The following is a 24,124-nucleotide window of genomic DNA, read 5'->3' on the forward strand; positions in this document are numbered from 1 at the left end:
AATTGATTTTTTTTAGTGAATACAAAAATAATGACTATTTATGTTTTTTAAAATAAATAAATTATTAATCAATTTTTATAAAATATTTATTTGAATTTCGGATATTGAAATTATTTGTAAAAAGTAGAGCATGACACGTAAGCAATATTATTTAAAATTTTAATTTAAAAAAAAAAACAAAATGGTCAAATATTTTCTCACTGTCTTGGGCTTTAAGCCAGAGAGAACGCGGATTTCGCCATTGAAGCTTCCTCTTCGTCTTCCTCTTCCTCCGGTCGCCTTCTATAAAAGCTCTGAAACTCAACACCCCGCCATTGTTGAAGCTTAAAACAGCAAGCGCCCTTCTGGGTTCTGCAAATTTCAGCTCTCTTAAGATGCTCCTTTTGCTTCAAACCTTCAATAAGCTCTGTTCCAAGCTTCACGATCGCCATGGCCGCCATGGATGTAAAGCTTCTTCCTCCGTTTCTTGTCTTCAAGCTATGGAGGACGATGTGTCGTCTTGCTTGAATCAATTTTTATTGTCGAGTTCCGATTTGGAACTGTTGTCGTTTTCTTGGCTTCTTCAGCTTCTTCAGGCTCTGCCGATCCTGCATCAGGCGTTTGCCAAATTGGTTTTTAATTTGGAGCACCCCGTTGGAAAATGGGGCGCCCATTTGGTTGATGGGTATTTGAATTATAGTCTCAATTTGCTTGATCTTCTAAATTCCATCAGTTTTTCTTTATCCCAATTGGGGGAATCTCGGGTTTCTGTTTCTTATGCGTTGAGCTTAATTCAGAGCTCCCCTTCAATGGCGGTTTCTCGTCTGGAACTGATTGTTCCGATGAGGGGTTTTGAAAGGTTGGTGATCGGAGGAACTGTGGGAGATCAGAAGAACGGTGGCTCCGGGAAGGAGTTGGCGGTCGAGAAAGCTTTGGCAACAATGGAGGGAATTGGGTATTGGATTTGTGGGGTTGTGCTTTCTGGTTGTGAGGGAGATTCGACGGCGTATTTGGAGATGAGAAAACTAGCAGCCGGTGTGGCGATTCCGGCGTTTAAAGCATTGGATTCCGTGATCTTGGCGGTGGTTTCAGGGAAGGGGAGTGTGCCAGAGGAGGTGCGCGAGGTGAACAATGCGGCGGCGGAGATCATCGGTAGCGGCGAGGCGGCGGAAGAGATGAGGAGGAGATTGGGGAGGTTGGAGAAGGCGGTGGAGAGATTGGGGAAGGAGGTGGATGAGAGATTCTCGGAGGTTCTCGACGGAAGAAGCCAATTGCTTGATGTTTTCAGACATTCCTAAGCATTGAAGTGAAGATTTTATGAAGTTTTTTTTTTCCCCTCAAAATTCAATCAAGTTTAATTAAACTTATGTGTTTATTGGAAATCTATCTAATTACTCAATCAAGTTTAATTAAACTTATGTGTTTATTGGAAATCTATCTAATTACTGTATTGTATTTATGAGCGAAAAAATGATAAATAATACATTTATCTACGCTACGAAAACACAATGTCGTTTATCCTATTGGATATATAAAACTAATCCTAAATCTAGTCGTTTATCTATCGAATATATAAAGCTAATTTTAAATTTAGTTGTAATGATCCATCGATATGAATGATCGATCTTTTACTTCCGTATATTAAATATACGAGAAAAAAAAAATAGAGGAAAAATAGACAAACACATCCAAAAAAGTGGGAATAGCATCAAAGATCCAATCAAAACAGCATCATCCCTATTGTTCAAATGCTCAATAGCGTTTACGTGTGACCCAAGTTTACTTGTTTGAGGTGCTCAAACAAGCACTCCCACCCAAGAAACATGGCACAAGGAACATGGCCAATGCATTGTCATAATTGCATGCAAGAAGCCCCTGTCAATCTAGACTCTCTCATGGTATCCCCTCAATTATGTATTAGTTTTAATGTTGTTTTATGTCTATTAATTCTCCTTCTTTTCAAGGAACATCATTTTACAACAACAATGCATCATATTCAAGCTTGTAAGATAGGATGGGATGCAAATGATAAAAGGTATGTAAGGTACCTTCTTTGTTCCTATAACACATCTGCACTCAATGGATACGGAGCTATGTTATTAAGATCCGAGTCGTCCATCTTTTGACACACGTATATGAAGTGAGAATCTGGGTCTTCTATGACAAAACTTGGCAACAGCAAGCCGTTGTCGGTCAGAGGCACTGGCTCTAGATATGGTTTCTCTGGTGTGTTACAACCTTCCGGCCTTTGGAATCCTGGCCTTGCTGTACAAAGTAAAGAATGAGAACTGAGAAGGATCTATATTTCCGAATTCCATAGAACTGAAAACAAGGGACTAATAAAAGTACACGTCAAATGACGTAAAATGTTACAAACCACAAACTTCCACGATAGTGTGATATTGTCCACTTTGAACATAAGCTCTTATGGATTTGCTTTTAGTTTCTCCAAAAGGCCTCGTACCAATAGAGATGTATTTCTTACTTATAAACCTATGATCAACCCATTAATTAGTCGACGTGGGATTCTCTCCCAAGAATCCTTAACATAGAATATGATACCAGAATGAAAGAAATATAGAAGCAAAATGAATGTGATGTTTTGGTTTCAACATAACTGGGAATAGCCCAAAAGAACGATGCTCAGTTGATGCAGATGGCCATGTAAAAACAGCCATCAGCATAACTATATCACTTGTGGGGTGAGAGGATTCAAAACTAAGACCTTTAAGAAAAAGTAGAGGTGCCATCAATAGATTCAACTTCATTATGAATCAACTTGTTTCTATATTTAACAAAAATAAAAGCAAACATAATGCCATCCATGAAAGGAGCGCATCCAAGAGCCCCCCAAGAGCCCCAATCACATAGCAAGGGAGCCAATTTTCAAGCTCACCCGCTGGGAAAGCTAACCAGGGAACAGTAGTAGCATTTCTTCCAATAAAAACCACTTCAAAGAAGTATGCCCTTCTATCTAGTCAGTCTATAAATGATCTAGTTGTCTCGGCTGTGAAAACACAGCCTCGAGAAAGCAACGGCACACCCGTTACACGTAATAGAAATATGGCTTGAATTTACCTACGTTAAAGAGTTTTGTTTCATTTTTTCTTGTGTGTGTGTTGGGGGAGGGAAGGTCATAGAGAGTAGCGGGATAGGTACAAGAGATTCTGTGAGATTCCACATCGGTTGGGGAGAAGAGAACGAAGCATTCTTTATAAGGGTGTGGAAACCTTTCTCTAGCAGACGCGTTTTAAAACCTTGAGGGGAAGTCCGAAAGGGAAAGTCCAAAAAAATATAATATCCGCTAGTAGTGGACTTAAACTGTTACAGATTCAAAGGTAAGCAAAGAGATCGTATCAATCAATTAGTTTCCAACTTGAAACAAAGGCCCTTCATAGTTCATGTTCAGAGCTTTCAACAGGTGTGACACTCGGGGAGTGAGTTCTTGTAAATCTAATAATATTGGACTTCTATCTTCAGAAGTTGACTGAGGTTTCAAAAAAAAAAAATTTGTTTTTCAGCATAGATATGGTCTGAAACAAAACCAGGAAGCAAGTAAACATCCAAAGAAGACCTGTATCAATTAGAGACCCGAAAACAAGAAGGATCAGTTTGGTGAGAGGATGATAAAGAACTCACGGATTATAAACAACGCTATCTTCCAATTGTACGAAGGTCGCATCAAATAGGGCATCCTAGCTTTCGGGTCCCCATACGTGATCTGTAAACGACCAATTTTGATTATTTTACAGCAAACAGAACATTAAAAAGCAAAGCCTCATGAGAGATAAAAGATGGTTACCAGTAAATAGACTCCTCCAGGTTTAAGAAGCCTATAGAATTAACAGCGAAAAATCAGTGGAGAAATGTAAAACCGAAAGACCAGAATCTACGCTAGTCGATCGATGTTATGAAGTTCATTAAGTCCACAACCTACTCACTTCTCCCAGCATTTGAGTAGCGCTAATCGAAGCATCAGTGCCACACTATGTACACGCAATTAACGAATTAGAGCGCAGGAAAAAATAGTGAATAACATGCATTAGAAATATGGAAAGCTCACATACCATCAATGCATCAAGTGTCCCTATATCAAGAACCACGAGGCCACGAGGCATTGAAAGATCAACACATAGAGCAAACTTCAGTATTAAAGACTGGGAACTTTGATGGTGTGTAAAATGAAGATTAAGAAGAACTCGTACCTTTATCAACGACAGCATCGAATTTCTCATCTGGGAAAAAGCTCATGTCTCGGACATCCATTTCCATGTCTATACAGATTTGTCAAGGAAACTCATAGGAGCAAAAACATAATTTAGCTAAAAAACGGGAATACAACGACGACGACAACCATTTGAGAGGACCGTCTCTCCTACACTTTATCCATACCTGAGTATTTATGATTCAATTCAACAAACTTATCAATAATAATGGCCATAATAAGAATTCAGTCAACACAAACAACTTGAGGGCTACTCTGAAATCAAAACAAACCATTTATGGTAATTTAACTAAGCTGCAAGAAAAATTCTGTCAACATAAACAACTTGAGGGCTATTCTGAAATCAAAATAAACCATTTATGATAATTTAACTAAGTTGCAAGCTTCAGAGGATACATTTCAACTGGGGGATGAACTGATGTTTTCTTCTCATTATGTCGACTGCCACCGAAGAAATGTCAACATTCATTATGTCTTCATATCCATCATTGACCATATCCTCTGACATGACTACAAGTACAAAAGATGCAACGGTTAAAATCAATGTTTTATGAAGAAGCAGACAACAATTGGGTCATATTTAATGTGCCAAAGCTCTTTATTACACTGCATCAGTTATCAATTTCTTCAGGGTATCGTTTCCAATCTGCAGATTAATCATCAAACAAAATATGACACTGTTCATGCTTTCATCCCTCAAATAAGTTGATTTATCCAAACACTAAGCTACTTCAGTTCAAGAATGATTCTCTCAGAGCCAATTTCCCTGAGAATCGGACCGGATTAACACCAAAACAATTGAATACTAAAACCAAGTGTTCAAGTTCATTCCTGACTATGAATTCTTAGTAGCAAAATTCCAAGATAGCTCCGAGATTCAATTTTCTCTTACACTAAACCGCCGCCTAAATCTCTCAATGTGATGAACTTAAAATCCACCAAAATTTGAATGCATCGAAGATCCGTTCCGATTTCAACTTCAAATACCTCCACGAGAACTATTCTAATCTCAAAAGAAAATGAAACTGGAAAATGGCAGAAAGGAGAAGGGAGTTACCAGCATTACCACAGCCGACCATAAGGACAGAGGCGGAAGTGCTGATGAACTTACGAACGAAGGGACGAAGAGCAGCATAACGCTGGTACCAATCAAAAGAATCAGCCTCCTGCTGGTAACGAGAGTCCCAGTAGACAGCATCGCCGTAGTCGTAGGTGTTGCAGCTCGACGCGTCCCTGTTCATCTCTTCACCTACGGCCGCCTCCGCCGGAAAATTTCACAGCGGCAAGAAGACGATGAGAGCTTCAATACGCCGGCGGCGATTGTTAGGTGGTTCCGGTGAACTGGTAAAAAAACCTTTGGTTGGGTTATAGAGAGAGCGAGAAATGAGAGAGAGGAACGGGGAAGTCGGCTGAACTCTGGTCCGGATGGGATCGAGAGCGCGTGGTGAGTGCGCGTAGAGAAATGCGCGTGAGCCTAGAAGTCGAGAGGTAATTCAAACCAAAGTAATTATTTAAAATATTATTTCTCCATAAACCAAAGCAAAGCGATGAGCCGTACGTCTTCTCCGCATGAACTCCCACGTACAGCTCCTTCTTCTTCCATGGCAGTTGGCACTCTCCTTCCTTCTCCACGTGTGCCCTAGCCGCCGCCATTCTTTCCCCTTTTAAACCAACCACCGTCAACGCTCTTCTCCACTCCTTCGCTTCTGTTCAACGCCGCTACACATGGAAAAAGAGATCGCAGATCGGAAGGCCACCGTCGACAATGAAGTCCAAGAAAAAAACGACGGAGAATCCGAAGAAATTACCGAGAGAGAGAGTACAAGAAAGGAGGAAGAGCATCCACTTCCGTTGATGGCGCTCAATCACGTCTCCAGAGTGTGCAGTAGCGTCAAGGATTCCGTCGATTTCTACACCAAGGTCCTAGGGTTTGTCCTGATCGAGAGGCCGCAGAGCTTCGATTTCGAAGGCGCTTGGTTGTTCAACTACGGCGTCGGGATTCACTTGATGCAATCAGAGGACGAAGATAATGGAGTTCGTCAAGGCGATAAGGACCATCTGGATCCGTTGGACAACCACATCTCGTTTCAGGTCAGTTTCTGAATTAAAAAATCGCAAAGAAAAGTTCGAATACATTTTAGGTTTTTGTTTCTTGAAATTGAAGTGTGGCAGTGCGAAGATATGGAAGCCATGGAGGAGAGATTGAAGGAATTGGGAGTGAAATACATGAGGAGAACGTTGGACGAGGAGAATGGCGAATCGATCGAACAGCTTTTCTTCAACGATCCTGACGGATTCATGATCGAGATCTGCAACTGCGAGAATCTGAAGGTGGTTCCGGCGGGTTCATCCGGCAGGATCAGGCTTCCGGCCGGTCGCCACAACCCTCCATTGGAATCGAATGGACAAAAATAGTTTGGACATTTTGGATTTAGAATTATGGAGAGAGAAGTTTCGGGATAATTATAAATTAGTTTTTTACTGTTTTTCTCATCCATAATCTTATCCTGCAAAATCTAAAATCTTGCCAATGTTTTTTCTTTTCTTTTTTTTTTTTTTTTTTTTTTNTTTTTTTTTTTTTTTTTTTTTTTTTTTTTTTTTTTTTTTTTTTTTTGAATTTTTAATCTGAATTTTGTAAATTAAAACTAAGTTTTTAAAAATTTCTTTTTTTAGATTTTAAAAAATTAATAAGTTATCTGGTTACTAAATAAAATTAGATATTTATTCGAACAGATAAAATTTAACTTGAAAATTTTGCTTTTAAATTAAAATGTTTTAGTTAGACGACTCTAAATCTATCTCATCTCGAATCAAAAGTTTTGTATTATATGTCATCTTGAATCGAAAAGTTTTGTGTTATATATCGTTCACGATTTCATCTCGAATTTTAATATCATAATAGTTATAATAACTTGCCGAATTCTATTCGGTTCAATTTTTTATGAATTGTTTTTTTTGTATTTAAATACATTCATTGTCTTGTTCTATCCTAAATCGAAAACAATCAAAAGGTTTTTCATATAATATATTGTTTATGAGTTTATCTTCAATCTTAATATCATAATAACTTATACAATTTGATTTAGATTCATAATTGCATATGCAATCTTGATTCGGTTTGATTTTAGCATGAATTTATTTCGTTCGTACATTCACGACCATTCTTTTGAATCAAAATATTTTCGTGCTATGTACTACGATTTTCTCTCCGATCTTAATATCATAATTAATTCTAGAGTATTTTTTATTCAAATACATTAAATGAAAACAGTGTGCACAGAATCAAATGTTTTGGTAATTCTTGAAAGAGATGAAGAAAGAGAATATTGTGTGGTTCTTTTTCACTTCAAAGAGTTCATTCATGGTAAGTATTTTTCGTCCTTCTTTTAAGACAAAGTCCATCTCGATCCTTCTTAAAAGAAGCTCTATCTTAATCGGAAGGTTTTTCGTGTTACGCACCAAGTCATCATTCGGTTCGTTCAACTCAATTCGAGCATCTTGGTCCCTTTCCCATTCAAAAACCTTGAAAATTTGGAAACATAGACAACACTAATGTTCTTGAGGTTTTTGTGGGGCTAAATAGAAAAGAGTGAACCACTAGTGGAGCTGTTTTCTGTTCAAGAAATCATCTTTTCCTTTCTTTCCTAACCCTTTCTTACATGTTCTGTACAAAATGGGAAAAAAGGAGTTTGATTTGGGTTTCTTACAACGCAAGGCAAAGCTTAAAAACAAACATTCTTTCTAACTGTTAAGCTTTGACTGTTGCAGTTTTGAATAAAGAGGTTATCCGTTCCACAACCGACGAAGTGGCTCCATACAATCGGACAGACACCGACTTCTTTGATCCTTCTCGTGCAAACTCCAAATCCTTCACAACGTTGCCGTCTCCAATGCTGTCTGGTTCCCCCACCAGAGGCAACGCCGCTGAGCCTTCTGTCTCTAAGTTCTTTATCCACCCACGTAGTAAGAAGTTCACAACCTGTTACAACGAACCATACTTTCAGTGTTCTTCAAACTAAAATCTCCCAAACCCACAAAAATTCATCAGAAGATCTCTTTGATTAAAAATCAGGAAGGTCTTATGTCGAGTAACTTTGGCATTGTTCAAAGATCGGTTCTGTTTAATAGACGACTGAATATCTCGAACATAAGCATCTTATAGAACTAGTTTGGAGCTCGCTCGAGGAATAAGCAAGCTATGCTTGTGAGATCCTACGTCGGTCGGAGAGGAGAACGAAATATTTTTTATAATAGTGTGAAAAACTCTCTCTAACGTACGCATTTTAAAACTGTGAGGTTGACAGTGATATGTAATGGACCAAAGCGACCAGTATTTGTTAGTGGTGGGCTTGAACTGTTACAAATGGTATCAGAGCCAGACACTGGCAGTGTGCTAGCGAGGACGCTGGACCTCAAGAGGGTGGATTGTGAGCTCCCACATCGATTGGAGAGGAGAATAAAGCATTCCTTATAAGGGTGTGAAACCTCTCCCTAATAGACGTGTTCTAAAACCGTGAGACTGATGGCAATACGTAATGGGCTAAAGCGGACAATATCCGTTAGCGGTGGGTTTTGAGTTATTACAAATGGCATCAGAGTCAGACACTTGGCAGTGTGCCAGCGAGGACGCTGAACCCCAAAGAGGGTAGATTGTGAGATCTCACATCTATTATAGAGAGGAACGAATCATTCTTTATAAGGGTGTGGAAACCTCTCCCTAGCATACGTGTTTTAAAACTGTGAGGCTGACGGTGATACGTAACGGGCCAAAGCGGACAATATTGGTGGACTTGGTGGACTTGGGCACCTGGGCTGTTACAAAGCTCTACTTTAAATTTCGGAGTCTTAATATGAATTCAACCGAACATAAACTTCGAGTTAAGGACACCCACCGACAACGACAAAGGAAGATACAAGGAAAAGGCGGTCCTCATTCTTTAGTTACCAAATGCCCTTTCCCTAAAGCGTTTTCTTTTTCGGGTCGGATTCGGTTGCGGTTTTTTTGTATTTCTCTTCTGTAAACTTCTCACATGCATTTAAGAAAGAAGTATACCTCAGGGACTTCATCATGGGGACAATGGCCAGCAGGGCTAATCTCATAATATGGAGCCTCAGGCACTCGCCTTTTCACCTGAAGCCCCCAAACAGGTTTCACCCATGGGTCTTCTTTTCCATATATCAGACAAACTGGCACTGAATTCGTATGGCATCTAAGCAAAACAAACAAACAAACAAATCTAAGCCAAACAGGACAGGTAAAGAATTTGAATCTTAATATCAAAATTATGTTCCACCTTGATAAAGCTTCCCAAAATGATAGCTTCCCCTGAGGAGCAAACATAATTGATGCAAACGATGCAGCTGCAGCTGGATGCTGTGTTGTTTCCACGATACGACAAAACACATCGTCGACATTCGTCGTGTGATCTGCATAGACTTGCCTGAGGATGTCTCCGATGCTCTCGGGGTCGCTTATTTTCTGCCAACTGATATCGAACAGAGTGTGAAGAGAACAGATATAAAGATATTCAACAGTTCATTGAATGATTAATGAACTTACACGAATTTTGTGAGCTTTCTCACACTGTCTGGTAATGGAAACTTTCCACTCCAAGGGAACATTTTGGCTAATCTTGGTGATCTTATAGGATTAGGAAAGAATCCCCAGAATGGTGTTGCATTTAGCAACGTAACACCCTTTACTAGTTCAGGATTGCAGGCTGCAAAGTATAATGCCACAAACCCTCCAAGGGAATTGCCCACAATGTAGACTGGCTCACCAATGACCTGCAATAATCGTTTCGGATATCAATATGATTTTCAATGTCAGGTTTAAGCAGTGATGTTAGTTTGTATAGCCTAAAGTTGGAAAATCTGTTTGTGTAGTAGCATGTATCTAACGGCCCAAGCTCACTGCTAGCAGATATTGTCTGCTTTGGTTCGTTACATATTACCATCAGCCTCACGGTTTTAAAATGTGTCTACTAGGGAGAGGTTTCCACACCTTTATAAGGAATGCTTTGTCTCCTCTCCGACCAATATGAGATCTCACAAAAGCCTGAAAATATGTTCGGTAGCCCTTGTTTGACTTGTAGATTAATGTAAAAATTAGTGTAACTAGATTGTTTTTATGAGTTCCCACATCGGTGGGGGAAGGTAACGAGTGTTAGCAAGGACGCTAGACCCCAAAGGGAGAGTGAATTATGAGATCCCACATCGGTTAGAGAGAAGAATGAAGCATTCTTTATAAAGGTGTGGAAACCTGTCCCTAGCCGACGCATTTTAAAAACCTTGGAGGAAGTCAAAAAGGGAAGCCGAAAGAGGACAATATCTACTAGTGGTGAGTCTGGGTTGTTACGGTTTTGACACAAATTTTGCAATATACCAGGTATAAGCTCAACTACATGAATCTAACCCACGAGTCAAATGAATATCTCTATCACAAATTAACGATTATTTTGGGTACCTGTTCGATGAAATAGCGAACTTGATCCTGCCACAAATCAATAGAGTAAACAAGCTCAGATGCCCATGGTTCAGTCTCATCTCCAAAACCCCAAGAAGAATCTTGCCCATTTGATTCATTTCCTTCCTTAGAAGATGAAGTGGGATCTTCAACTGGTAATGACATGCCCTGGCCAAGAAAATCTATGGCCCATACCCTATAATCACGTCCCAAATCTTTAAGTTGCTTCTCATAGTGGAAGGAACCAACCCCAAAACCAGGAAGAAAAAGCACAGGTGGAGAGTTCACATTTTCAGTTCCAGCTTTTTCATAGTGAACACTAAGTTTTGGTTTCCATTCCCAAAAACAACTACTAATTTGAGCACTGGATTCACCATTGGATTCATCAGGCAAACCAGGAATTTGAACTTTCGTCGTCGACTCGCCGCCGCTCTCCGATATGCTTACCGAACTTCCTTCTCCATCAACCACATAGCCACCATAGCTTCTACATAGGACCTTTGGTTGAGAAAATCTTCTTCTAGCTTTGATTCTACCATACAAGATTTCACGTTTGCTTAAACCAGATAGGTTTACAAAACTTGGATTCAAGGTTTTTCCAGCACAATTTGTCCTCAAGAACAGAACATTAATGTTTGGAACTGAGCTACAAGACAGAACCTCCATGTCTACAAAATTATCCTGCAATGATTAGCCAAAGAAAAGAACACCGATTCAGCAACAACTTCCCCCAAACAGTTGAATGAACTTCCCCAACTGAGCTAATAAGCTTGACTTAAAAGAAGTTATTATTTAGGATAATTGTTTGACTTAGGAACATAGTTAGTCTTTAATTAGCAAGATTCGTTAGGAGTTGCTTAACTTGAGGAGAAAGTCTAAGAGACCGGTTATGCTTTCTCCATTATAAATACTTACGAGATGTATGCAACAAAAAGAATGGAAAATCACAAGTGTTTAAGGTTCCTCTACTCCTCAACTTGTTCTTCCTGTTATTTGTTTCGACATATTTGGATCGTGAATCATTTCCAACATTACTAACCTAATCCAAAATCCGACAACCTCGATAAACAAAATACATAGATCTCCAAAATAGAAACCAAAAAACAAGAAGATTATCAGAAACAGAAGGATCGAAACGAAACAAAACTCAACAACAGGATGAACTCCTTACAGTGTTGGCGAAAATTCGACTCGCCGACAGATTCCGAGCAAAATTACAAGAAATTATAGAGAATAATGAAGAATTAATCACATCTAAAACAGATCCATCAGCGGAAAAGGAACACAAATCGATTAAATTGAAGAATCGACAATGTTACTTGTGTGCTCATACCTCTAGTTAGGAGAGGGAAGTGGCATGGGTCACAGTCTTCTCCGAGTTTCCGGGGAATTTGATGCTTAGACGCTTCGCCTTGCTCTGCAGACCAGGAAAATAATTGGAACTTCGATTATCAAATTAGTAATTGGGATTGCCAAAGAATCAGACAAGAACAGAAAATTATTAATTATTTATCATATTTTCAATAATTTGACTTCGGTGAGAATAGCGACGGATCCCGAACGTTCCGTTGCGTAATGGTTTTGTGTTTGATGGAAATTGGGTGGAATTATTTGACTAATTCTTTCTAATAAATACATTTCACATTTGTTTCTAACAATATCTCTCATTTTCCATAGAAAAAATAATTCAATTTTAAAAATTTAAATCAAAATTAAGATTAGCGTTTAATAATCTAGTAAATTTCTATTTTAATAGTAGTTTTGAAATATTTATAAAAATAAAATTAAAAAATGAAAAGAAAAAAAAGTAATATTTCAATTTTTTTTTTAATTTTACTTTTAAATAAATAAGAAAGTTGATAGTAATTTTTATAATTTAATGAATTTTTTTTTATATCTATAGTGCTAGATATTTTCTGCCATTTTGACTTATTAGGTATCGTCTTCAGTTTCACTGTTTTTTAAACACGTCGGTTATGGGAGATTTCCATAATTTTATAAATAATGTTTTGTTTTCCTATCCAACGATTGTGGGAGAGGTTTCTACGTCCTTGTAAGGAATGTTTCGTTCTCTCTCCAACTGATGTGGGATCTCATAGTTCACTTTCCTTAGGGGTTAGCGTCCTCACTAGTGCATCGTCCGATGTCTGACTCTAATACCATTTGTACAAGCCAAGTTCACTGCTAGCAGGTATTGTCCGCCGCTTTGACTGTTATGTATCGTCGTCAACTTAACAATTTTAAAACGCGTTTGTTAGATAGATGTTTTCACACGCTTATAAAAAATGTTTCATTTTTCAGTAACTCAGATGTGATCTCACAATCAATAAGCATTATTTTCAGTCGAAAGTTTTTAAATTAAAATATGGATGTTTCAAAGAATGTCAACGTTAAAATATATTTAATAATAATATTATTTAAATTAACAAATATTTTTTTTTTATATTCTAACAAATTTTTATACGATATAATAGAAGATAAAATTATAATTTTTTTATTTTCAAATTTACAAGATAATTAACTATGAAGGAAGATTTAAAAAAAAAAAAAAAAAAAAAAAAAAAAAAAAAAAAAAAAAAAANAAGTTTAAATTAAAAACAAAAGACTGTGACTCATAAAATTTAAGAAATAAGTAAAAAGGAAAAGGAAATAAATTTCTAAAAAGGGACAGTTGGCAGCTTGTGATTGGCCATGAAATGAGTAATCATCTGAAGGGCTTGCTTTGGTGCAAACGCTGGAACCTCGTGGCCAGCCCCTCTCACTGTAACAAACGTTAGCCCTTCGTACTCAATTGTCCACCCACCAACCTATCCAATAGAAAAACCACACGTGTCTCAATTATTCAAACTACTTTTTAATTATTAAATTATGTTTTTTTTTATTTGTTTTCAAATTATAGGATTTTAAATTTAAAAAAAAAAAACATTTTTTTTAATATTTTAAGTGTATTCCGACACCAATTAAAAACTTTGTTGAATANTTTTTTTTTTTTTTTTTTTTTTTTTTTTTTTTTTTTTTTGAAAATAAGAAAATAGATAATATATTGTAGAGTTATACAAATTTTATACTACATCAAAATTTATCATAAGGTGAATAATAATTTATATTTCAACATGTAAGTACGGTTATTTCTTAAAATTTATATTTTTAAATGATAATAAATATATAGGAGTTAGCTTAGTTTGCTCGTCGTAAATTTCATGTCTAATAATGATAACTTTAAAAGAAGAAAGTACCTGTTGACGACTGTACCAAGGAGTCCAATCCTGTTTAGTCTTTAAACCAAGTTTATTCAAAGTGAGTCTAGTTGAGGTCACCGGAATTCTTCCATCAGTATCTCCACTGCCGTTAAACGCTTGATCATTATGATTTAAAATCAAAATTAATTGAAATTTCAAATGGTTTTGAAGATTTGATTTACCTAAACACCCATATGCGGAGGCCTCCAGCCACGAGCTTTTTGATTACGGGGAGTATTGAAGATGGTGCATCCTTCCAAAATGTGATGTTATCGCTACAAATAAACCAAGAAATTGTTGAATAAGCGACGTTTAAATGTCAGAGTGGAAAGTATTGGATGAAAGTCCCACATCGCTAATTTAGAGAATGATCATGAGTTTATAATGAAGGAATGCTATCTCGTATGAGGCCTTTTGAGAAGCTCAAAGCAAAGTCATGAGAGCTTAGGGTCAAAGTGGACAATATCATATCATTGTGTGGAGAGTCGTGCTCATCTAACATGGTACATGCTCTAAACTTAGCCTTGACTTTAAACTTAGTCATGTCAATAGAATCCTCAAATGTCGAACAAAAGTATTGTAAACTTCGAAGCTCAGTCAAAAAATGACTAAGACTCCAAAGAGAAAAAGGAGTCGAGCCTCGACTAAGAGGAGGCGTACTTTGTTCGAAGGAAGGTTTTGGATGAAAGTCCAACGAGAGGCGTATTTTGTTCGAAGGGAGGTGTTGGATGAAAGTCCTACCTCAACTAATTTAGAAAATGAGGCCAGAACTTATGCTGAAAGTGAACAATATCATACCATTACATTCTTTTCAACCATTAGCAACACTAACTATACTATAAAAAAAGTGAAAACGGTTTCCATACTTGCAATGAGTCCAAGGATATGGAATCTTGGTGATATTGGCGTGCAGAGCCTTCTGAACGTCCGCTCTGTTCAGATATTTGTCAGTATAATCCGGCGAACAAGGATCGTATCCTATCGGCCTCTTATGCCATCCTTCCTGCACAAATTCATCTCCAATCGGCGATCGATTTCCAAATTCAACAGATCCGAACCAAAAAAGTGCGTAAAATAATGTTCAGAACTCACATATTTGGCGAATAACTGAGGCGCAACGCCGTTGATTGCGAATCGCTGCTTCCTCCTTCCGCTGCCGCTGCTCGAATTCGTTTCAACGCAAGTCGGAGAGTACAAACTGTACATGTCGATGATATTGTACACATCGAAATACTTGCTCAGAGAAATGTCGCAAGCCTTTGTTGGAACCGTATTGCTGAAATTGCAGTTTCTTACAATTTCTCCGTACAATCGATCGGAGATTACAGCGTGATCCCAAGCGTACTCAATCATCCCGCGCTGATCGGTTTCGTCGTCGAGCAAGGCGTTTCCGATCTGCAAGTCGGCGTACACTATTAGGAAATGGAGACCGAGTGAGAAATTTCAAGCAATTTTACTGAGAACGAGATGAACTACCATGAAGCCTTTGAAGTTTATGCGGTTTTTCTTCGAGATTTTCTTGTTCTCCTCGAAAATGAGCTCTGAAAGTTGCGGAACGTAGTGGCCTGATGAAGAAGAACGATGATGAACAGTAATTTAAAAAGAGGAATTCGAATTCGTGATCAATTTGCTGTACCTGCGTAGCTCTCGCCGGCGATGTAAAACTCACGGGATTTGAATTGGGGGAATCGCCGGAACCAGTTGATTAGAAATGCGTAAGAATCCTTAGCTAAAGAAAAAAAAAAGAAATACAGTCATTTATTTATTTGTTTATTTTTAATTTACAATTTTGGTTCATAAGATTAATATTTCTTAAATTCCTAAACATTTAAAATTTATTTTTAATAGCAATTAAAAATTAAAATTTTTAGACTATTAAATACAAAATTAAATAAAGAATATAAATATATATGAAGTAAAATTATATTTTAATAAAATTAAATAAATGACTGGATTTATACCTGTGACAGTGTCGCCGAGCTCACTAATGTCTTTACTAGTGTTCGTATAGGAGAATCCAACTCCAACGGGTGATTCCAAGAACAATAAATTCGCCACTGGATCAAATGAAAATATGTATTATTTTTAAACGGTATGATTTTAATTTATTTTAAATAAAATAATGTTAGAAAAAATATATTAAAATAATATAATTAATACTTTTTTTTTTTTTGGGTATTATTATTATTATTTAGTAATACAAAATAAAAGCTATTTTAAAAATAAAAATAAAATAACCTCTATTCCACGTGTGCGGGTTGAACTTGAGCTTCGGTTCGTCTCCTTTCTGAGGAAAGAAAGGACCCAATTCCTCGGCTGCCCCGTACCCGACTGACGAGCATCCGGGTCCTGATTAACATTTTAAACAACCATTAATCAAATTATTTTTATTTTAATTATTTTAGCTGCAAAAATAAAATAAATTAAATTAATGTAAAATTCCCATTGAAAAAGACATTTTTCTCCCCATCATCTAAATATGCTTCTTTCCCATATCCATCTGTTAGGAAAAGCCATTGCCAACTGCACCTCTGTCAAACAGAGGCTAAAATACAAACCTAAAAAAGAAAATAGTGACCCCCTAGGGACCTTTCTGCAATTCTAAACCAATTTTCCATTTTTACCCTCTATTCCGTCCCCACTTTTACGGCGAAAAAATAATTTTATTACGAAAAATATCCCGATATTTGACATTTTTAAACAGGTCCTTTCAATTAATGTCTCGATGCAGATATAGCTTCATGTTTGAAATATATAATATTATATTATTATCGAGTTATACTATCGACCCATGACCTAATAGCCTTAGCCCAACCTATAATTGGTTCCTAGGATTGAGCCATCATGTTCTTAGAATTCCTCTTATTCGTATGTGGTCCCAGTTCATTCTATTAGATGAAAGTCTCGGCTAATTTAGGGAATGATCATAGGTTTATAATCAAAGAATACTCTTTCTATAAGCAAAGTCACGAGAGTTTATGCTCAAAGTGGACAATACCATACCATTGTGGGGAGTCGTGTTCATCTAACATAGTATCAGAATTATGCCCTAAAGTTAGCCATGTCAAACAAAGGACTCCAAAAGAGAAAGAAGTCAAGGCTTCTCTAAGGTATAGTAAAAAAATGACTAAGACTCCAAAAGAGAAGAAGTCGAGTCTCGATTAAGGGGAGGCGTACTTTGTTCGAGGGGAGGTGTTGAAAGAAAGTCCCGACTAATTTAGGGAATGATCATGGGTTTATAATCAATGAATACTCTCTGTATTAGTACGAGACCTTCTAGGAAGCCCAAAGCAAAACCATGAGAGCTTATATTCAAAGTGGATAATATCATACTATTATGGGGAGTCGTGTTCATCTAACAAATTCATGTATTTCTCTTTTACTCGGGTGTGACATATACTAGACATAATATAAATTTAAAATTAAATGACACGTGTACTAGATATTCTCCTATTATAGAACAACAACTAAATAACAACTAAAATTTAAAAAAATAAAATAAAATTGGGAAAAAAGGAACCAATCTTCAAAATGTTGAAAGGTCGTTGTCGAATATTGGTTGTTACATGACCATATAAAAACTTTGTATTTACTGATTTTTTTTTTAAATGCATATAGTAATAATTATAATTATTTTTTTCATTAAAAAATAAATATAATGATGTAAATACGACCTTTGACTTTTTTTTTTATTATTTATTTTTTAATAACTAAAAATCAGAGGAAATTGGAATTAATACACCAAAAAAACACGACAATAAATGCAAATTAAAAACAAATAATTAACATTAAGGAATTAAAAAATGTAGGTTTTTTTAGGTTAGTAGTACCTCCATTAAGCCAAAGAAGAAGAGGCTTTTGATGAGAGTTACCAATGGCTTCAAAGAACCAATAAAACAATGCTCTTCCATGACTCTCATTGACAGTGACATACCCAGCATATTGCTTGAATTTCACCTGTGGTTGTCCCGGCAGCCCCACGACTCGGTCCGCTTCTTGTCGAGCTAGTTCCTCTCGTCCGACTCTATATTTTGCACCGAAACTTTCTTCTACCGAACCAAGAAGAAAGAAAACAAGAAGAAGAAGATATGAAAAGAAAGAAGTAATCGCCGTAGACGCCATGAGAAATTAAAAGTCGGTCTAGGTCTCCGACACCGACTCCGACCTCGACCCCGACTCCTTTTCTTTGTGAACGGTGCGGTTTAAATAGGGAGAGAAAAGGAATAAAGAAGAGAATTGGCTTTTTAGAACCATGCGTGAGACTGCAGATTCTGTAAAAGTGGCCTTCTAATTTGTACCATTTTTTTAATTTCTATTTTCATTTATTTATTTTTTTTCTTATGTATCCAGTTGACTTCCTAGGTCACCAATCAGATTATTATTATTTTTTTATTTAAAAAAAATATTTTAAGGGTATTTTAGTCATTTTACCTTCGACGAACTGACTCTAATGATTAATTTTTTTTATTTTATAGAAATTCTAGTAATTACAGGAACAAAATGAAAATTAATTAATATTCAAATTAGTTGAAATATAATAAAAGTGGAATTTTATAAAATAAAAAAATGTAGAAATTAATTATTTAATTAAATCTTAAAAAGTAATATATATATATATATATATATATCGTTAAAAGATTTTACTTTTATTATTATTATTATTATTATTATTATTACATATTTTAGTTTTTGTAAGTAACCATAATTAAATACTAACTTCTATATATTTTTATTAAAGAAAAAGAATCTCTTCGTGCAGCAAATGTCCAAATATTACATGCCACGTCATTTTCTCTTCATTTTTGTCATGATTGAGATTTATTTTTTAATTCTTTTAAAAGTAAATAATAAAAAATTTATTGAATGAGGGCATAATCGTAATTTTTTTTCAAAATTATTTATTTTCCTTTAAAAAAACATAAATATTTAAGTGCTATTTTTCTTTTTCAATTATTCAATTTATTTTCTTGCTTGCTTGCAACTGAAACTGTTGAAAATCTTTAAGGACTCTAAATTATATATTTATATTGCAATAATAATATTGCACACGTGCTCCCTGCTGGCTTTTAATTGTTTTTTAATTTCAATTTAAATATAATTCCGTTCCTTTAATTTTAATCTTAAATAAATTAAAATTTATATTTTTAGCCAAAGAATTTATATTCTTTTTTATTTAAATAATATTTTAATATAGAAATTAAAAATATAATATTTAAAATCACCGATGAGTTTGTCCTAAGAAGTACAATTGTTCAAGTAAAATATAAATAAAATAAAATAAAATTATAATTTTATTTTTAGATAATTTTTTTCTCGTTGATTTATATATAAGTGTGAGTCAGACTTACTCAAAATTTTCAATTTCCCGAAAGATGAATAAAATAAAAGATTTGACACTTCGATGTTTATATATAATTGCGAGTGAGACTTACTCAAAATTTTAATTTTTCCAAAAAATTAATAAATAAAAGATTTTAGATTTTGATTATTAATTTATCCAATCAAAAAAAATAATTATTTATTTGAAACGATGGTCAAATAAAAAAATTTGACCAATAATATTATTGTTTTTTTTAATCCGTTGAAGCTTCCCCAATAAGGGATATGTTTTTTGACAGGTGGCATATTTTGATTGGCTACAAAATTTAGAATATTCGATAAAATTTTATCCCATTTATCAGTAATTATTTAATTTAATTATTAGGGTTGTAAATTTTTTTCAATCGAAACAAATTTTATTAAGATTAAAATATTTTGATTGTCGTATAAATAATTAATTCATAAAATTTTAATTTATTTTACTACCGTTAAAATTTTTAAAAATTAAAAAGTTTTTTTTAATAATTTTAAAAAATTAAAAAGTTTTTTTTAATGTGTCGTATACCCAAATAATTGGGAGGAATTTAATATTTTTTTAATTTAAAATATGTTTGGGAGATATTGACTGCTCAACTGTACAAACATATTTAATTAATAGAAAGGATAATATTTTTATGTCATATAATTTATTTTATTTTTACGTAATAGAAACCGTTAAATCCATTGTAGTCATCAAAATTTTAAATTGAATATTATCTATCATAATATTAAATTTAATAAAAAAATTATTACTTTTGGACTTATGCCAAAGTTTTAAAAAACAAATATTATATTTAAAAATTAATTTTAAATTATGTATTAAGTAATTTTGAAATTATTAAAATTATTTTGAAATCATTTTAAACATGCATTTAATTTAATTTTTATGTCCATTTTGATTGTTCGACTTTTATATTTGTTTTATTTTTAGTTTTGAAATTTTTTAAAAGTAATCGTTTTGATACTTATGATCTAATTTTTACTTCTAGCTTTCATTTGTCGAATGGTATCTACAACTAAGAATGTACTCGGGTTGAGTTGGAAAAATCTTTTAGACCCATTCAAAAATTTTGGATTAGTTGGATTGGTGACCCGAACAATTCGAATAGAGTTTACAACCAAACTCAACTCAACCTTCTATTTTTAAGTTTGGTGGTTGAATTTATTTTTTTTATTATTAAAAAAATCATACTTATTCATGGTACTTTTAAATTAATAACTAAAATCTCATAAAATTCAAATATACATCAATGGCTCGTATTGATTATAAACGTTAAATATTCTCAAACCTTTTTGAAGTGTAAGATAAGGTTGAATTGGGTTGTAACCATATGTTCAGCTGTAAAATGTTAACACATAAGCAGAATCTAATTTTTAGTTTTGTAAAAATTCAACTTAATTTAAATTGATTTTTTTTTTAACCTCAATCAGTTAGGTAATCTGAGTTAGTTAGGTAATCTGAGTTAGTTAGGTTATCAAGTCAGATGAACCTCAATCAGTTAGGTAATCTGAGTTGAGTTAGTTAGGTTATCAGGTCAGATGAACACTCGTATCTTAAGGAAAAAAATAATTATTTTCTAAAAGGTAATAAACAAAAAGAAATCATTAATAACTATAATTATATGGTATTTTTAAACTATTGTGCCACGTGTCAAATAATAAACTATAAACTTTTACCTATTTAATATTCTTATTATTTAAAAGCGAGGAACCAAAATTTTGTGAATAAATAAACCAAAAATAAAAAATGAACCACAAAAATTAGAGTTTGGAATTAATTAATTAATTAATTAGTAGGTCATCAGTCACACCCACTTCCATCCTCCAAACCAAGTGGACACTCAAAAACCAAAGAAAGAATGACTTCCAATCGACAAACTCCCACCCAAATTATTAAAAAAAAAGAATAATTTTCGGTCATTTCGGCACTCGCCTTCCAGCAAGAAGTAAGTTAAACCAATTCATTTCTGCGTTGCCTACGACCAAGCGAATGCTCGAGCCTCTGACCAGTTCAAGTAGAAAGTTTTAGAAAACAGAGACAAATGTTGACAAATTAAAATTGGTGTTATATATGCAAAGCTAAAAGACAACAACAAACAACTTACTACATATAACTATTGGGTAGGGGGGAGTTGACAATAAATAAAACCCACTTAAAATAAACTAGATTCGACTATTTGAATATAGCTTAACCCGCTAAAATACTATAATTTTAATCGAAATGTCACAAGTTCGAGAAAAAAAAAAGAATATAATAAATAGTTTTGAAAAATAATTTTCTTAATTGTTGGTCATAGTTATAAAAGGAAAGTAGCTTATTTAGGCCATCTTCCTCCCAAAAGCAACAGAGAAAATTAAGCATTTTCAGCTCACCAAATTGAAACCATTTTACTAAGCCAAAACAAAGTGGAACACAAGCAAGCCATCTTAGCATGCTTTTGGTTGCCTTATATTGCATGACTATTATAACTTAACCTCACCATTTTACCAACAAAGCTTCCTCCATGTTTTCCCATGCAATTCCATTCCTTCATCACAAACCTATGATGGATTCCGGCAACCTCTCCTCCTCCTCCTCCTCCTCCGCCCTGCCCGCTTTGGTTTCCGATGGAAAGTTCGGGCTCTGGCCGCTCCTCGATGTCCAAATCTTGGAGATCTCTTTCGCTCTTTTCGTGTTCTTCGCCATCCATGTCGTTAGACAACGACGACGATATGGCTTGCCTGTTTGGCCGATCGTTGGAATGTTACCGTCTCTGATCACAGCAGCACGTGGGAATCTCTACGAATGGATTACTGACCTCCTCCGCCGTCATAAGGGTACATTTCAATTTCGAGGACCGTGGTTTAGTAGTCTCAATTGTGTAGTCACTGCTGATCCCCGAAACTTGGAGCACCTTCTCAAGACCAAATTTCCCTCCTACCCTAAAGGGCCATTCTTCCGCGACACGGTGAGAGACCTTCTCGGTGATGGAATATTCGGGGCTGACGACGAGACGTGGCAACGACAGAGGAAGGTGGCTAGCATTGAGTTTCACTCGGCGAGGTTCCGACAGATGACGGTGGAGTCGCTGGTGGAGCTCGTGCACTTGAGGTTGGAAACAGTGTTGGAGGATTTCGTGGGACGGAGGACGGCAGTGGACTTGCAGGATGTTCTTCTGAGATTGACGTTTGACAATGTGTGTATGATTGCCTTTGGGGTGGATCCCGGCTGCTTGAGCGGCGGCTTGCCGGAGATTCCATTTGCTAAGGCCTTTGAGGATGCGACTGAAGTCACTGTTCTACGCTTCATCACACCTACGTTCGTATGGAAAATCTTGAGGTATTTACAATAGTGAAATCAAATCATTTTTCAGACAATCTGTTAAGAAAAAACTCTATAATTAGAAGTAATTAAACAACTAATTGCTTGATTAATTTACCATTAAGCAGGTACCTGAACTTGGGAGTGGAGAAGAGGCTGAAGCAATCGATACAAGCCGTCGACGAATTTGCAGAGAACGTGATTCAAACACGGAAGAGAGAACTCTCCACGACGGCGCAACCACAAGCCGATAACCAAAGATCCGACCTATTAACCGTATTTATGAGGCTAAGAGACGAGCAAGGGCGGTCATTCTCCGACAAGTTTCTCAGAGATATTTGCGTCAATTTCATACTCGCCGGAAGAGACACGTCTTCCGTCGCATTGAGTTGGTTCTTCTGGTTGCTCGATCGAAATCCCGACGTGGAGGACAAAATTCTAGCAGAAATTTACAGAATCGTCGGTGAACGAGAAGAAGCCAAAACCAGAGAGTTCCGATTCGATTCGTTAGTGTTCAAACCAGAGGAAATCAAGAAAATGGAGTATTTGCACGCGGCGATTTCCGAAGCCCTAAGATTATATCCATCAGTTCCAGTCGATCACAAAGAGGTAACTAATCACTCATACACATTCCTATTTCGAAAGATTTCAGAAACCTAATCAATTACCCGTCCGATTCAGGTCGTGGAGGACGATGTATTCCCAGACGGAACGATTCTGAAGAAAGGAACAAAAATCATCTACGCTATATACGCAATGGGAAGAATGGAAGCGATTTGGGGGAAAGATTGTCGCGAATTCAAACCTGAGAGATGGATGAAAGACGGTCGGTTCATGAGCGAATCAGCGTATCGATTCACCGCCTTCAACGGCGGTCCTCGGCTGTGTCTGGGAAGGGATTTCGCGTACTATCAAATGAAATACGTCGCCGCCTCGATCATCAGCCGGTACCGGGTGGCGGTGGTGAAGGGGCATCCGGTGGAGCCGAAGCTTGCCCTAACTTTCTACATGAAGGACGGCTTGAAGGTCAATTTGATCAAACGAAACGAGGGGCAGATTCGGAAATACACGAAGCTAAATTAACTGAAGCCCTGAAATTCAGTGGGAGTGTTAATAATTTGAAATAATTATAATTTCTTTTTATTATTTTGTTTTTAGATTGGCTGAAAAATATTTATTTTGGTGAAATAGTAAAAAANAAAAAAAAAAAAAAAAAAAAAAAAAAAAAAAAAGGAAAATTCGGGGTTGGAATTATATGCTTTGATTAATTATGAATGTATATTTTTAAGAGCTTAATTAAATTAATTCAGCCTAAATTTAAATATCATTTACTAGATAAAATATCATATTTACCTCAACTTTATTTTTATATTTATCAAGCTCTAGCATTACAAACAGATAAATGTTCGTAATAAAATAATAAATTATCATCGATAAAGAAAAACTGACATAATTGTTGCAACCAATTGCAAGAGCATGACTCTATCCACTGAGCTATACCCCCGAGACAAGTGGTGCTTCTTCTGTTCTTTTATTATTTTTCTTAGCGTAGTTGG

At 35.6% G+C, this 24,124-nt stretch overlaps 6 protein-coding genes across 7 annotated transcripts; 3 read left to right on the top strand and 3 right to left on the bottom strand.

Moving 5' to 3' along the window:
• Positions 1 to 479: 479 nt before the first annotated feature.
• Positions 480 to 1,277, top strand: LOC111807752 (UPF0496 protein 4-like). The gene has a single exon (XM_023693621.1). The coding sequence runs from the start codon at positions 480 to 482 to the stop codon at positions 1,275 to 1,277; it is 798 nt and encodes a 265-aa protein (XP_023549389.1).
• A 389-nt stretch (positions 1,278 to 1,666) lies between these two features.
• Positions 1,667 to 5,566, bottom strand: LOC111807339 (methyltransferase-like protein 13). Its single transcript, XM_023693019.1, has 8 exons — positions 5,262 to 5,566; positions 4,601 to 4,714; positions 4,185 to 4,253; positions 4,047 to 4,066; positions 3,913 to 3,965; positions 3,782 to 3,812; positions 3,619 to 3,700; positions 1,667 to 2,244 (listed from the first exon to the last, which is right to left on the bottom strand). Exons 1-8 carry the CDS (start codon positions 5,443 to 5,445, stop codon positions 2,039 to 2,041), a joined length of 759 nt encoding a protein of 252 aa, XP_023548787.1. The 5' UTR covers positions 5,446 to 5,566; the 3' UTR covers positions 1,667 to 2,038.
• Positions 5,567 to 5,909: 343 nt separating this feature from the next.
• On the top strand, positions 5,910 to 6,695 carry LOC111807341 (lactoylglutathione lyase). The gene is made up of 2 exons (XM_023693021.1): positions 5,910 to 6,295; positions 6,377 to 6,695. The coding sequence occupies exons 1-2, from the start codon at positions 5,930 to 5,932 to the stop codon at positions 6,617 to 6,619; spliced, it is 609 nt and encodes a 202-aa protein (XP_023548789.1). The 5' UTR covers positions 5,910 to 5,929; the 3' UTR covers positions 6,620 to 6,695.
• Positions 6,696 to 7,780: 1,085 nt separating this feature from the next.
• On the bottom strand, positions 7,781 to 12,186 carry LOC111807337 (pheophytinase, chloroplastic). 2 transcript variants are annotated; one of them, XM_023693016.1, is made up of 6 exons: positions 11,842 to 11,951; positions 10,671 to 11,351; positions 9,765 to 9,991; positions 9,499 to 9,690; positions 9,258 to 9,414; positions 7,781 to 8,183 (listed from the first exon to the last, which is right to left on the bottom strand). In XM_023693016.1, the coding sequence occupies exons 2-6, from the start codon at positions 11,334 to 11,336 to the stop codon at positions 7,953 to 7,955; spliced, it is 1,473 nt and encodes a 490-aa protein (XP_023548784.1). In that variant the 5' UTR covers positions 11,337 to 11,351; positions 11,842 to 11,951; the 3' UTR covers positions 7,781 to 7,952. The 2 variants fall into 2 exon arrangements, with proteins under 2 accessions (XP_023548784.1, XP_023548783.1); XM_023693015.1 differs by lacking the exon at positions 11,842 to 11,951 and adding an exon at positions 12,004 to 12,186 and having other exon boundaries at positions 7,787 to 8,183.
• A 1,072-nt stretch (positions 12,187 to 13,258) lies between these two features.
• Positions 13,259 to 18,177, bottom strand: LOC111807338 (serine carboxypeptidase-like 34). Its single transcript, XM_023693018.1, has 10 exons — positions 17,740 to 18,177; positions 16,148 to 16,258; positions 15,871 to 15,966; positions 15,546 to 15,638; positions 15,386 to 15,474; positions 15,002 to 15,304; positions 14,776 to 14,912; positions 14,092 to 14,184; positions 13,907 to 14,012; positions 13,259 to 13,477 (listed from the first exon to the last, which is right to left on the bottom strand). Exons 1-10 carry the CDS (start codon positions 18,029 to 18,031, stop codon positions 13,328 to 13,330), a joined length of 1,470 nt encoding a protein of 489 aa, XP_023548786.1. The 5' UTR covers positions 18,032 to 18,177; the 3' UTR covers positions 13,259 to 13,327.
• Positions 18,178 to 21,445: 3,268 nt separating this feature from the next.
• On the top strand, positions 21,446 to 23,739 carry LOC111807615 (cytochrome P450 86B1-like). The gene is made up of 3 exons (XM_023693414.1): positions 21,446 to 22,586; positions 22,697 to 23,177; positions 23,250 to 23,739. The coding sequence occupies exons 1-3, from the start codon at positions 21,772 to 21,774 to the stop codon at positions 23,649 to 23,651; spliced, it is 1,698 nt and encodes a 565-aa protein (XP_023549182.1). The 5' UTR covers positions 21,446 to 21,771; the 3' UTR covers positions 23,652 to 23,739.
• The last annotated feature ends 385 nt before the right edge of the window (positions 23,740 to 24,124 follow it).

This window comes from Cucurbita pepo, chromosome LG12 (genome assembly GCF_002806865.2).
Source record: "Cucurbita pepo subsp. pepo cultivar mu-cu-16 chromosome LG12, ASM280686v2, whole genome shotgun sequence".
NCBI lineage: Eukaryota > Viridiplantae > Streptophyta > Magnoliopsida > Cucurbitales > Cucurbitaceae > Cucurbita > Cucurbita pepo.

Excerpts from the sequence above, each read along its gene's own strand:
- LOC111807339 (XM_023693019.1), bottom strand. The coding sequence starts at position 5,445 with ATGAACAGGGACGCGTCGAGCTGCAACACCTACGACTACGGCGATGCT. Across the intron at positions 4,715-5,261 it reads GGTCGGCTGTGGTAATGCTG|TCATGTCAGAGGATATGGTC; the intron begins GTAACTCCCTTC and ends TTGTACTTGTAG. Across the intron at positions 3,701-3,781 it reads CTGGAGGAGTCTATTTACTG|ATCACGTATGGGGACCCGAA; the intron begins GTAACCATCTTT and ends GGTCGTTTACAG.
- LOC111807752 (XM_023693621.1), top strand. The coding sequence starts at position 480 with ATGGAGGACGATGTGTCGTCTTGCTTGAATCAATTTTTATTGTCGAGT.
- LOC111807338 (XM_023693018.1), bottom strand. The coding sequence starts at position 18,031 with ATGGCGTCTACGGCGATTACTTCTTTCTTTTCATATCTTCTTCTTCTT. Across the intron at positions 15,305-15,385 it reads TAAACTTCAAAGGCTTCATG|ATCGGAAACGCCTTGCTCGA; the intron begins GTAGTTCATCTC and ends GCCGACTTGCAG. Across the intron at positions 14,185-14,775 it reads TATCCTTGGACTCATTGCAA|CGATAACATCACATTTTGGA; the intron begins GTATGGAAACCG and ends GTTTATTTGTAG.
- LOC111807341 (XM_023693021.1), top strand. The coding sequence starts at position 5,930 with ATGGAAAAAGAGATCGCAGATCGGAAGGCCACCGTCGACAATGAAGTC. Across the intron at positions 6,296-6,376 it reads ACAACCACATCTCGTTTCAG|TGCGAAGATATGGAAGCCAT; the intron begins GTCAGTTTCTGA and ends GAAGTGTGGCAG.
- LOC111807615 (XM_023693414.1), top strand. The coding sequence starts at position 21,772 with ATGTTTTCCCATGCAATTCCATTCCTTCATCACAAACCTATGATGGAT. Across the intron at positions 22,587-22,696 it reads TTCGTATGGAAAATCTTGAG|GTACCTGAACTTGGGAGTGG; the intron begins GTATTTACAATA and ends ACCATTAAGCAG. Across the intron at positions 23,178-23,249 it reads TTCCAGTCGATCACAAAGAG|GTCGTGGAGGACGATGTATT; the intron begins GTAACTAATCAC and ends CGTCCGATTCAG.
- LOC111807337 (XM_023693016.1), bottom strand. The coding sequence starts at position 11,336 with ATGGAGGTTCTGTCTTGTAGCTCAGTTCCAAACATTAATGTTCTGTTC. Across the intron at positions 9,992-10,670 it reads TTCGCTATTTCATCGAACAG|GTCATTGGTGAGCCAGTCTA; the intron begins GTACCCAAAATA and ends CGATTATTGCAG. Across the intron at positions 8,184-9,257 it reads CCCATGATGAAGTCCCTGAG|GTTGTGAACTTCTTACTACG; the intron begins GTATACTTCTTT and ends TCGTTGTAACAG.